The following is a 13,754-nucleotide window of genomic DNA, read 5'->3' as shown; positions in this document are numbered from 1 at the left end:
CTGCCACTCAATTTTCATGAGGAATTGGAATCCCACTGAAAAGGGTCAGCGAATTTCAATGATTAGCTTTTATGCATACTCATTCTGTATTTACTGTGAGAAGATTGCTCAATTTTGTCATCAATACCACTAATACGAATTCAATCCCCCTGATATGATGGAGCGATAGATACACTTGCAATGAGAAAAAGCAAGCAGAGTATAGAATCACAGCTGCTTTTGAACACGCACTCCAATTCAGTGAGAGCCTTCCAAGTGGAAGATGTGAAGGAGGTACATGTGTTCAAACCTCAGCACTGAAATACCTTACATCCAGACCCTGAGATAACAAAGGTCACTCCTGCAGCACCCATATACCACTTAAGAGTTCATTTGCTCTTGTGGCACTAACATATCAGTTACATGAGGAAATGGAAAATGCAGCAGCCAGACATCCCATTTCCTGGCTGTTTAACAAGAATCACCACTAAAAGAACCAACAGCACTAATAATCTGTTTGGGGTGGAAGGACATCTGCACAAGCATATTAGATATATAATAGCCTACTATACCAAAACTTATGCTTGGTGGCATAAAGCTTCTTTACGTACATTCCAGTAGTACAATATTTTGCAGATATTCTACAGTCCAAATTCATTTGGCCCCAATGTTATTTCTATCACTACCACTGAGTGTCATTCCATCTGTCAACTCAGTCAACTATACCAAACACTCCCCCCCCCCAAAAAAAATCCAGATGAGTATTTTTCTACAAGCATTTGTAGAAACGAAGTCAAATTTTGTGTGATCTTTTTCAGTATGGATATTATCACAAAAGGAGCGTGGTTACAAACTTGGTTATGAAGTAGAATTTTCAGCAGAAAACTACACACATGGCGCGTGTGTCCAAGGATATAAAGATGTGGAAATATTCATGCAAATAACAGAAAATACCTGTACCGAGCCACCATGTCTGTCAGCTGCTAGGTGAGCTCTCAAGTGATGGGGATTGGCCTGATGGGGGTCCCAAGCTGCCCTGTGGTCTGTCGACTGCCAGTTATACAATGCATTAAGCATGCATGGAAGAGGAGGAATAAGAACCCAGAACATATTAAACACATCATGCGGCTAATCAGCTGTTTTCTACATTAAAATAAAAAAATCACAGGAACACAAGGGCATCTATGCACATGTAGCATTATGCATACATATGTATTTGAATACAGAAAGACACATGTTTAAAGTTTTTTTAATATATACAAAAAGTAAGTGATTGAAAATGTTCAACAAAAACTTCAAACATGAAACCCATGCAGAATAGGAATACTTGGGGACATTTGGGGCAGGATAAACTGTGCTTTCTAAAAAGCTCACTTGAATGAGTCATTCTTAAAAACAGAGATCTACAGTACTTCCATAGCATGCACACTCAATACAATACAGATTGTCATAGATACATTGAATATTTGAAAGCTAAAATTTAAACCTGCCAAAACTGTTTAATCCAAAGTTTAAAGCAGAAGTTAACATGAGAAACTTAATGTGGTGATGTTTACACTAATGTACCATTTAATTTTTCTATACAAAATGTAAGAATAAAATGAAATTATTTTGACAGATCCACATTTTTACTTGTGTGTCAAGTCTATTAAGTACACTGAGTCTTGAGCCAGGCTGCACAAACCTACTCATTTTATAGGCACAAGTTACTCTCAGTTTACTTTTATCCTTAGGCTTGGAAAAAAACTATCTGTCCTGCTGAGGGAAATCATAGAATAGATGTAACCAGGCCAGGCTGCTACCACTAGCTTTGGTTCAAAAAATACTGGCAACTTTGAGCTACAGTTAATATTTGATAGCATATGTATTCTTAATCAGACCTTGTTGTAAAGATAATAATATAATTCAAATAAAAATGACAGCCACTTCAAGAAATACAAAATATGCGAGGACAAATTCAGTGTAAGGCTACGCAGATTGCTCCACCAGAGCAAGCACTTTTGATTGCCTGACGGAACAATCTGCCCTCTCTTCCCCACATGCAGTGTTCCAAGATTTCTTTAGGAGAAGGTGGATGCCCCATTGAGTTAGCTAGCATGGGCCTCCCCAGCAGGGTTTGTTAGCTGAATCCCACCCACGAACTCTAGAGAACTCCATGAACTATGGGCAAACACTGAACCAATTGTTTCAGGAACAGCTATAAAATTATACTATACACCTCAACACTTGGATGCTTTTGGTCACGGCAGCAACTCCAATCTCAATTAGAATTTTTACCAACAAGCAGCAAGTATTATTCCTGAGCTAGAACCATTCCCCATCTGTATGTTTGACTTCTATAGAGCTCTTGCTAAGAAAAGATAGCTAGCAATGAGAGCACAGGGAAATCTAGACATTCCAAAATCTTTGCTCACACCTGACGTTCAAGCTGTGTCTAAAGACTTCATATCATTGTTAACAAGAAGCTACATTCTGGAGACTGGCAAGAAAGCAACCTTCAACAACAAAAATGGATCAGGGACAGGTGAAAGGCAATGTGTGCCCTCCTTCCAGGCCCTCTAGGCAAAATTCTCCTTGCCCCTGGATTTAAAACATGGTTATCATTACACAGGTAAATAACAGTAACCACAGAGGACTAACCAGAGTTCCCTCTAAATCAAATTTTAAAACTGAGTTTGATGCTGGCTTCAAATCCTATTTTAATAGGAAGCCTTGTTAACCATAGCAACAGTTTAAGTCAGCGCTGATGTAATGATTAGCCATGGTGAATGCAAGGAAGAAAATTCAGTCTGAAAAAGAGGCTGGTGTGGAGGGATAATGATCTGATATGCACTATCTTTGAAGCAGCTCTTCAATATGCCTCCACTGATCCAGGAAGTCTCTCTCACACTTCCTTTTTCTCTCCCTCCCTCATGCTGACACATAAACCTAACTACATAATAAAGCACTGAACAGTACATACAGAATTACATACAGAGAGTATATTTATTTAAAGAATCAAAAGCCTTGTATGAATAAATACTGTACTAAGAAAACAACATCTGTTTTACTGGAAGCATGAACTAAAGCAAACCTATGACAGTACAAATGGCACACGTTGACAGACAGCATACCTGATTTTTCGACTGTTGCATTTTATCTCTGTGAGGATGTGCTTCTCTGTTGGAAGATATTGCAGGATCCGAATGGATTGAACCCACTGGAGTAGGCTACAAACAATACATTATGTTGAATGCTTGCAATATAACATAGTAGGTTTCAAAGTTACCAGCATATATTTTGGAAAACTGATTGAAAGGGCATCTTAAGTTTCATGATATTAAGTCAGTCACAAGCCTTGAAGCCTTTGGTAAGAAAGAATTACTATCACACAGAGGTTTTGTAAGCTAATGACATTAATATATGTGAGTAAGAAGGCTAGTTACTTTGTGGACCCGCCTGCAAGACTAACATGAGGTTTAAGTATTCTTTTTTACCCTTTCAGAACACATATCCTTCCAAGCCAACTTACACAAGCAGCAGAAATGCACACTTGGAGAAGAGGGGGGCACAACAAGCAACCTCAGTATATCTCAAGGTTCTATCCCATGGGGCAGCTGAGAAGTAGGGAGAAACGGACAGTCCAGCTGGAACAGAAAAAGCTCCTGGTGTCTTTTTCTCTTCTCTGGAATCGTTCCCACAGGGCAATTAATGGAAGATGGCAAGGAGCAGGAGAAGGGAGGCAGTTCAACTAGAGCAGGTTTTCAAAACATCAGATGTACACTTCCATTACACAGTTTAAACTTATTACCAGGAAGTAAAACAGATCATTTTACCGGAAGGCTAAATGCAGGCTATCTTGATAGTTGTTTCAGTTAATGTCCTACATCAGAAAATGTAGCAAGTGTAGCAAGAGGCATCTAACAACTAGCAAGTTACACTTGCCATTTAACCCTATCTGAATTTTTTGGATTTAACATATTGTGAACACTGTGGCTTATGAGAACAAACAAGTTGCCCTGATATGATTAAACATACGTGTTTTATAGGCTACCATACTGTCAAACTTAAAGAACATGGATTTCAGAGCTAGTTTCTGTAAACAAGACCTCATTAGGCTCCTTTGATTAGACCAACCAAACATAACAGAGCGGTAGATATATACAAAGGAATGTGAAACAGGATATAGCTTTTGCAGTTCCTACTGCTAAAGTCCTGCTTACAGAGTAAATAGTGTCCTCTACACACTCAAAATGCAAGACAAATATAACCCAAGTATTCTTTTCAAAGAGAGAAAGGTCCTATGAAATATCTGCCTACGGCTTCAGAAAAAAAATTAAGGTAATAGAGGATACAATGGAGTCTCTTCTATGTATCTGCTATAATGCAGAAAAGTAACTTATATGCTAGCAGATATTCTGTTATGAGTTTCAGGGACATTAGAAGAGTACTTGTTAAACTGTACACTTACCAGCTGTTTACCAATCCAGTCATATTCATAATCAAACATATAGCCCTTCCGATCAAACAAGTCTGTAAAGAGCTTTCTTAAGTAGTCATAGTCTGGTTTTTCAAAAAAATCTAGTCTTCTCACGTAACGAAGATATGTAGCCATTTCCTCTACATGAATAAACAAATAATTTTAAATATCAGTAAAAACAGAGACCTGCTACTCTAATCCTTAATTTAGTTTTCAAATACAGAAAAGTATTTTTACAAACTGGAATTTAGTGCACAAAAGGGGACTAAATTTTGGCAATTGACTGAACAAAACACAATGCACTATATGTGGGAGTCGCCTTTGAAAATGGCCCAGAAACCTCAGCTTGTCCCAAGTAAGTCAACAAGACTGTTGACCAAGACAGGAATACGTGATCATATTGTTCCAGTGGTTTGTTATTTTCACTACCTTTCAGTCTGTTTCCAGGCACAGTTCAAAGGGCTGGTATTAACTTTTCAGGGAGGTGCATTCCCAAAATATCCTATCAGATGTTTATTAAGGTTATCAGCTTTGGAGACACCACAAGTTTTGTAAGATGTTTCATAGCCAAATATTTTGCCAATTGTGAGTTCGTTCTCAATATGGGATATTGGACTCTTAGCGATGAAAGCCCTTTTGGCAGCTGCATAGTTGATTTCTGAGATCTCCCTCATGAACTCAGTACATGTCTACCAGCCACCAACTGCATGGTCAGCTTCATAAAATCTATTAGAAACAACAGTTCCTCTTACACAGTAGGCAAATGAAAAATGTGGGGGAGCACAAGAAACAATGAAACCTGTTTCCTCACCAATATGCTAAACATTAATTAAACCAAAATGGTGAAGGTAAGAGTCAAGAGAAAATATGCCCGACTGACATCACAAATATGACCATGGTGTGGCAACTTAATTTAGTGAGCAACTTAAATTTGGCGATGTCAACTCTATACAGACAGTTCTTTTACAGAAGAAATGATTACCTGGAAAGTTCTCACACAGTACTTCTATGGGGGTTGCTCGCTTTGTGTCTCCAATTTTCTGATACCGTTCTTTCAGTGTATCTGCCTAAATTTGAAAAGATATTGAGTTGCTTCAGAAATATTTTATGAAACTATGGCAATACTTGAGCAAACAAAATTCAAATAATTGGCACACTACCTTTAAGCCTTGCCATGGAAGACTGCCTCTTAAAAAATACATGAACATATGACCTAAAGCTTCCAAATCATCTCTTCTACTTTGCTCTGGAAAAGTAAAGTTAAAATGTTAAGACTCCAAGTTCTGAACTTATTCATAAGAAAGGAATGATACAAGATGCACAGCTACAAAAATATATTTGCTATGTTCTACAGCTTTTTCTCAAGTATAATTTTAGGTAAAAAAAAAATCTTGGTAAGAAAACAAATTATTCTTTACTTATCAAGCCTTTAAAAGTGTGGAAATATGGAGTCTAAATTTAACTGCTACTGCTCTAATTAAATTATATATTTAAGTAAAAAAGAGCTGCTTTGAAAATGGACTGTGTTGTTACCATGTTATAGCAACAAACAAGATATTGGAGGCTTAAACCTGCAAGAGTTGTGTTCTAGAAAGCCAAGACACACTATTCCAGCTCTTCATATTCCTGAATGCAAAAAAAATGAACTCTGCCTATTGATTTCAGAAACATGTGCTTCTCTTCCCCTCCACCCACCACCTTTTTTTCTTTTAGGGAAGTGTGGAGAGTTTCCAAAGGCTGCATGCAAAACTGCTCACAGCACCCTTTCAGGACCAGGGAGTGGGAGGAGAATAATAGCTATGAACACCACTTTTAAGTTCCCCCCAGTTTTATGGCTGTATTATGAAAGGTGCCCACAACACACTGTTCTCCCTTCTGAAAAAACAGAGAACTTCATACATTGGCTTCTGAAAGCACTTGTGAAACTGCCATGATTCCAATCTTACACAAATTCTAGATTAAGTCAAAGAGAAAGCCCCATCTGCAGTTCTTAAAACACTTTTGAGTTGTTTGGATCCAGGAGGTTTATTCTCTTTCTACAAAAGAATAAAAAGCAAGCCACATCCTCCAGAGCACCTTTAAAACAGTGGTACACATTTAACCATATGAGAGGCTGCCTGTTCACTTGAAATCTTCCAAGGTCCTGCTATAGGTGTCCCTGCCCTCAGTTTAGGCAATTGACAAGTGGGGATAAGACACTTTTCTGTGGTAGCCCTTCATTTTTGGAACTCATTCCACAGAGCTCTATGAGACACACTAATTATCCAGGGCTTTTACTTAACTGGATCTTTACTGCTGCTTCTTTTTATGTAGCACTGATAGTGGTTTGTTTATTTTGATTGTTTCATTTCTATTGTTATATTTACCGTATCTGTTTTGAATTTTGTAGCGTGAGCTATCTTGGACACAAAGTTACAAAACAGTTGCTATTAGCATTGAGTTGTATGATGAATCACAGCCATCATGGTTGGAATAGGAAAGAAAAAAAAGAGATAACTCAAAATGAAAAGGTACAGATGGTATGGTCCAGAGGCCCATGTAGTACAGTATCTGTTCTCACAGTGGCCAACCAGAAGCCAATGGAGAGCCCACAAGCAAGAAACGAGCACAATGCACTCACTATGCACCCCGGCAACTAGTATTTAGAGACATACTGGACTAGCAGCCATCTATAGCCCATCTATGTGCTCCATCAATCCCCTTTAAAAGCCATCCAAATAGGTGGCTATCACTGCATCTTATGTCAGTGAATTCCATAGTTTAACAATATGCACTGTGTGAAGAATTACTTTTTTTGCCTCTTCTGAATCTTCCACCATTCAAGTTCATTGGCTGACTCTTTCTAATATGATGCAAGAAAGAAAAATAATATCTCTACTTCTCCACTCAATTTTACACATTTCTATAGGTAAAGGTAAAAAGGTAAAGGACCCCTGGATGGTTAAGTTCACCTTACTTGTATTTTATTTAAAACAAAAAGCCCCATACATTGTAACATTTACTCATACGAAAGTCCACTACTTAAACACAAAAGCAAGTATTTTTATGCTCAACATGCACTCAAGTACCCTTTGATAAAACAAATAAAGCCTATCTGAGCTACAAAAACCAGTCGTTTGCAAAAGTGATTAATATGCACAGAGCTCGTCAGAATTCTAGTGAATTGGTTAAGTTTGTGTTCTAAAAATAAATACATACCTTTTCCTAAATGTGTATTTATACTCATGTATCTAGCAGTTCCTGTAAGGCTTTTGTGTTCTCGGTATGGTATGTGCTTCTTTGTCTCTGGATCTATATATTCTTTTGCCAAACCAAAATCTATAATATGAATAATTTGTTGAGTTTTGTTTCCTGGTCGTCCTATTAAGAAGTTTTCAGGTTTTACATCTCTGTATATTAAGTTCTTTGAATGAACATATTCCATTCGAGAAATCTATTAAACAGAATGAAAGAAAGTTTGTTTTTTACCACAACTATAATAGCAGAACAAATAAAAACAAAAAATTGCTATATCTTTTCTGTCTTGAAAGAACATGTTTCTTCATGTGTCAAAATAAAAATGGAAGCTCTTCTTTCATTGAAACTTCTAGCTTTGGTTGAGGCTGCAACAGCAGGCACTCTTTTATGACTAGTGAGCAGCTAAGTGGCCTAGCACGAACAACAAAACACACGGACTCCCAAGCCTCTTTGCTGCTTCCCAGTCATTTTGCGGCTGCTCTATGCTGAACTTAAGCCATGGTTTGGTTTAATACATCATCTACATCCAGGCTGTCTCCAGACAAGCTACAAACTGTAACAAAACTTTCCCTCATGATCTATGATTGATGGTTTGCCTAGGGAGACCTGAACCATGAGTCAATGTTCTGATAACACGTTAAGCCAAACTACAACACAGCAGCAAAACATCTGAGAAGCAAAGCAGCAATGTTCACTTCTTAGGGAGTACACACATTTGCTTTTTAGTGCTGAGTCACTGTGTGTGTTTCAATTACTCTTTGTTAAACTAAGTAGTGCTTGCATTCTGTCCATTAAGATTATTAGGCAACCACTTTTAAACTTTAATGCACCTAAGGAAAAAATGGCCAAGATGAGTGTGTAACACTTCTCAGAAAAAGGAAACTTGATTCTTAGAAAAAGGCTGCAAAATTTATTGTGTAGAAAATGGATTTTTGATAAGAATTCAAACTGCTTAATAGAACCCCAGCACTGCCTTGTAAATTAAATGGGTGCTGAATGAACAGACCTCAAAATATTATGAAAATCTGCACCTGAATTACATAATGCAGAAACTGGTACTGAACGTAGCATGTTGAAAATCAGTTTCTAGGTAGTACAACAATTAAAATGAGCCTGAAATATGAAGACAGTCCCAAGTGAAATCTCAGAAACCCAGACAGGATAAGGTCCAAGGAGGACTCCTGTGGAAGAATAGTTTGCAACGGGGGGGGGGGGGCAGCGGTTGCATTGCTATTTGGTCCTTTCCATGAATAACAGAGACAGAGCAATATAATTCACAAAGTTCAGATTTTCTACGTTCAAATGTTTTTCATCAGTGAGCATACAGCATCCTCAATTATATTTCATGCTAGGTCTAAAGGTAATGGTTTGTTTATTAATGTGTTTAGTTAAGTATAAAGATGTGGCTTGGATCCAGAGTAGCTCCTCTACAAACAAAAGGGCAGTTTGTGAAAAGCAGAGGTTGTCTCTAGTAAAAGGGGGATGGGAGGCAATATTTGCTGATTCCTCCTCCCCCCTCCAGCTATCTTCCACAATATTTCAGAGGTTCTTCCAACACTTTGAAGCAGGTTTTTAGTGGAATCTGTGTGAATCATCTGCCCTCCTTTCAATGACTAGAACTCTGCTCATAGGACCTCCATAGCCAACCCTCTGTCTTCATGACATCTAACAGTACCGTTCACAGAGAAATACAGTGGAAAACAACCCTAAAAAGTTTTAAGCAACCAGGTGACACATTCTTTCTGCATTTGCTCAAAGAATATCCAGCTAATACTGAATGGACCATTATTTAAAAAAGAAAATAGAAGTATACTCACCAACTGTATGGCTATCATAAGAACAGTTTTTAGAGAAAAAGTCCTATCACACAAGTCAAATAAATCTTCCAAACTAGGTCCCAGTAGTTCCAGCACCATAGCATTATACTTGCCACAAGGGCCAAAATAGTAAACCTGAGGTATTCCATCTGGGAAAATGAAATGAAACAGTCATTTCAACACACTTTTGTTCTAAGAACCATCTCACATTTCAACTGGAGAATAATTAAGACTATCTTACACAAAGATTTCCACAGACTTTAAGCTACTTATCGCTATTAAGTTTCTTGTTGCAGGAAATATTTGATTCACTAAATAATTCTTAAGTTCTCCCTTTTCATTGTAGTTTGGGCTGTACCTGAAATATTATACTGAAATACTAGGTTTTGTAATCCTAGGAATGTGCAGACTTAAATGTTGGTATTTAATTACTTGCTATGACAGGTTGCCAGTAATTGTGCACAATAACTTAATTACAAGATAAACATCCACACACAAGGTACACAATGAACTTTATGAAGCCCAATCTTATGGTATCTTGCAAAGTCTAGCACATTGTCTACTTAACGGTTGTCATGCACCACTGCCATCAAGATAAAATATAAAGTTACAACCAATGAATTTTAGTATTTTTACCAGAAGATGCTAGAATTTCTAGCATTTTGCCCATGTCTATACTGAACATTGTCTATCATCTTCTGTTTGCTACAACAGAACCAAGGTTCTGCAAATTTCTAAATCCCACAAACTGTATCTATGGAGCTCAAGAATAAGCACTTCACAGTGCATGAGATCAATCAAGCTAACCTGAATCTAATAATACATTGCTCTTTCAGAACATGTGTAGTTCAGACCTAAAACATTTATCTGGTTTGAGCCAGCGGCTCTGAAAAGTAAACAATCCCAGTGGCAATTTTATGAAACATTATCTAGAAGAGCATGCAATGGTGTATGGGCGATAGGCCTGCACTGTTCTGCAGCTAACCATATCTACTCAGAAATAAGTTCAACTGAATTCAATGGCACTTGCGTGGAAGTAAATGGTGTTGCAATTACAGCTTTAGATAATGCTTAGAGCAGACCCATTGAAATAAATGAATCTAAGTTGGCTATCACCATATGGATATAGGCAGATTATTCTATTGTTCATTCTCAGGGGTACATCAACAAGATATGCCTATGCATCTCTTACTATCATCATCATCATCATCTATCCGTTATTACTATCAATAGTGGTTCAAAATCTGGACTAAAAGCTGTATGCCTGTGTTTATTTTAAAAAATGCTGTAAGACCCCAAATAAACTGTATTTTCCAACAGCAGATATGTAAAGTTATAGTGCTTCCTAATGCTCCTTAACTTAGCGTACCAGTTTTCCTTGGCCAAAGAAAAAGCTACAAATGATTTGTGGTGTATTTTATTCAAAGCATGTTTCAGAGAACATGTTTTCTGTGAAGAGCCTGTGGCCCATGGAAAACAATCAAGTGCCATAATCAAAAGTAGGCAGTGCCTTGGGGGGGGGGAATCAGTGGGAGTGGTATACTTTACTTGTGACCTCTATTTTCAGCTACCCCTCCCCTTCCTTTCTTTCTGATCCCTCTGTCAGTGTTGAAAGAAAATATCGAAGCTCAGCAATGGAAACAGCTTGGGCAGAGATACCAGAGATTGCCTGCTTTTCTCCCATTCAACCTTTACCCAGCTAGCTACAGAACATATAAAAACTTCTACCTCAAGTGGAGCTGAAAAATCAAGAATAAGCCTAAACCTATTGTCATATGGGGCATTTTCATCTATCTTGCAATAGGTGGAAAGTGTGTGCTGGCTTAACAATGCTCCATTAGTCAGCAAGCAGCAGCAATGTCTTCTGCAGACACAGGACACTTCACAGAAAGGCAGGCCCTGTTGGCAGCAAATCCCTTCCAAATCAGGTGAGCTTCCCCATGCATTAAGGCGGCAGCTGGGAGCCAAGTCACATTTGCTCATGAGAATCCAACACTGCACTTGTTACTGGTGCTGGCCCAAACCTAATGACATCAAGAAATGGATCCTGACAAGATCAGGTACCAGGTACATCAAACAAACAAAAAGGCTTCTGGCCAACTGTCTGGGATGCTGTAGTTGTATGCTGCATTGCAGACCTTGCATTGAACAGGGTACTATACTAGATAACCTCCGAGAAGCCTTTCAAATCTAATTCTATAGTTCTAGTAGCTGAGGACAGAGTTTCAGTCACATGCCCTACATTGGATATTTTTGATGCTTTGGGGGGATCCTCAAAGGTAGCTTACCCATATTGCACCAGTATCACTATGCTGCTTTCATCCCAACACAACAAAGTTGGGGAACTAGTGGGCTGGATGGAGCCTATGGATCCTCCCCTTCCAGCCCACAACACCCACTCTTTGTGCCACCCCCACCAGCAGGTTTTAGGCTGAAAAGAACTTCTTATTGAAACCAATAGCTGGCTTTATTTTAAAGCCCAATTATGGTACGGGGGCTAGACTTGTAGAACAGACCCCCTCAGTAACTCCAAGTAGTTTAGGAAAGTGTCTGAAATCTATCTACATGATACATACAGATAGAGGATGCTGCTAATGACCAACATGCAAAACATTTCTACTGAATAATATATACAAAGTACTTTATCATAGTAAGCCGTTTTGTTGTCAAAGTTAACATCCAGTTTCTTGTTCACAGAACTATGAACTAAACATAATCAAAATATACAACAAACAATGCCCTCTGATGCTTCACTACTGTGGTTCAAATTTAGGCGGCCAACAATTCTCCTAACAATGTCAACTAAAAGTCTGACATGAATGCAATCAGTTATAATAGACATCTTCTTCTGTAACAGCAGTATAGAAGATATAATCATAAATAGTTTTGTCATGTACATACGCTAAGCTCTTGTTCTAGATGAAAAATATTAGCAACCTAAGTTGCATTAGTCTGATACTCATATCTCATTAAATCAGTTAAAATGAAATGTGGTTTTATGTGAACAAGGACTATGCTGGTGCATGCTGCTAGATCACAGGCATTTTGGTTTCCCCCAGTTCCTGCTGCTGCCACACTGGCAAGGAAAACAGCAAAACAAACCATGAATAAAGAGCAAGTGAATAAACCATGAAACCAGGTTCTGCCAAAACAACAAGTCAGGCTATGACTTTGTTTCTTATCCAGCACAGCAGGAGTGGAGAGAGAAGTGCCTGCAATTTCAGGATTGTATACCAGCATTCTGCTTGCTCTTGTTAAACCACATTTTATTTTAACTCCAATTTAATATGATTTGCAAGCCAGGCATTAATCTACTGCAATTTGGGCAACAAAGAAAAACTAGAAACTTTATTTTCAAACACGCTGTGATATATGTTGGTCATCTTGGGTTTTGGAGAACATGCAACATCAGCAAGCAGAACATGGAATTGATGCAAAACCTGTAAGAAAGCTCTTTGGCATACTATTTCTTACATAAATCATAGCAGCGTATTGGATTTGCAATATAATTTCAATCTATTCAAACCTACTACCTCAGGGGTTACCGCTATAATTAAGGACAATGAAGACTAAACAGTACTGAAAGAAGTGGCAAGAGATTTGGTGAGGCATAACTAAATAGAAATGAGTGAACAACCAATTGCTACTGCTCCCAGAACACTAATTTTGACATCTTTATTTCAGTGGTTTCCAGGTGGATTTTTAAGAACTTCAGACTCGACAAATGTATGAGGCAAACACTTTCTATTCGCTGCATTTCTGGCTTCTTGGTTCCTGTCATTCCTGGGGGGGGGGGGTGCATTTTCTTATGATACGCAGGGTAGAAATTATCCAAAGAGGAGTACTGTCTAAATTTATTATAAGCTACTGTGTAGCACCTTATCCTATGACCGATTTCCATAATGATAGGCATAAAATACACACATGGAAGACAGCCAGTAAGGTCTGCACCCAGTTCTGGTCATGGAGAACAGCAGAAGCATATTTTCTGAACACAGCTGCCTCACCAAAGTATTTCAATTTGGCCTCTGAGCTACATTTTCTACTACTCACGTAAGGTCAAACTGAATGTTATATACTATATTGCAATATGGAATTAAATCTCAGCAACAGTTTCTCCAAACTAGCCTTACAAGGATCGAGGTACCTAACTTTCACTGGCAGATGTTTTTCCTCTGAAAAATGTATTTCCATAGGGCAAACACATATGCTGAACACTGGCCAGAGTAAAAGAAATCTGAGCGATTTCAATGGAAAATTGT

General features: G+C 38.2%; 1 protein-coding gene and 1 long non-coding RNA gene across 8 annotated transcripts in view; one reads left to right on the top strand and one right to left on the bottom strand.

Annotated features, from left to right (window-relative positions):
• The window catches only part of LOC308458549, a 436,164-nt gene that overhangs the window by 205,043 nt on the left and 217,367 nt on the right, over positions 1-13,754 (top strand). The gene's annotated exons all lie outside the window — the stretch shown is intronic.
• The window catches only part of CSNK1G3 (casein kinase 1 gamma 3), a 56,800-nt gene that overhangs the window by 16,632 nt on the left and 26,414 nt on the right, over positions 1-13,754 (bottom strand). For 3 of the 7 annotated variants that reach the window (XM_080972898.1, XM_080972895.1, XM_080972896.1), the window contains 7 exons: positions 9,493-9,641; positions 7,637-7,871; positions 5,599-5,684; positions 5,421-5,505; positions 4,430-4,578; positions 3,093-3,188; positions 934-1,029 (listed from right to left, as the gene is read on the bottom strand). In XM_080972898.1, the coding sequence (XP_080829024.1) occupies positions 934-1,029; positions 3,093-3,188; positions 4,430-4,578; positions 5,421-5,505; positions 5,599-5,684; positions 7,637-7,871; positions 9,493-9,641 (896 nt within the window). The remainder of the gene's footprint in view (positions 1-933; positions 1,030-3,092; positions 3,189-4,429; positions 4,579-5,420; positions 5,506-5,598; positions 5,685-7,636; positions 7,872-9,492; positions 9,642-13,754) is intronic. The other 4 variants (XM_080972899.1, XM_080972897.1, XM_080972901.1 and 1 more) reach the window with 2 other exon arrangements.

This window comes from Podarcis pityusensis (assembly GCF_964106645.2).
Source record: "Podarcis pityusensis genome assembly, chromosome: 11".
Lineage (NCBI taxonomy): Eukaryota > Metazoa > Chordata > Lepidosauria > Squamata > Lacertidae > Podarcis > Podarcis pityusensis.
The sequence above is the reverse complement of the archived record's forward strand: the minus strand, read 5'-3'. Positions and strand labels throughout refer to the sequence as shown.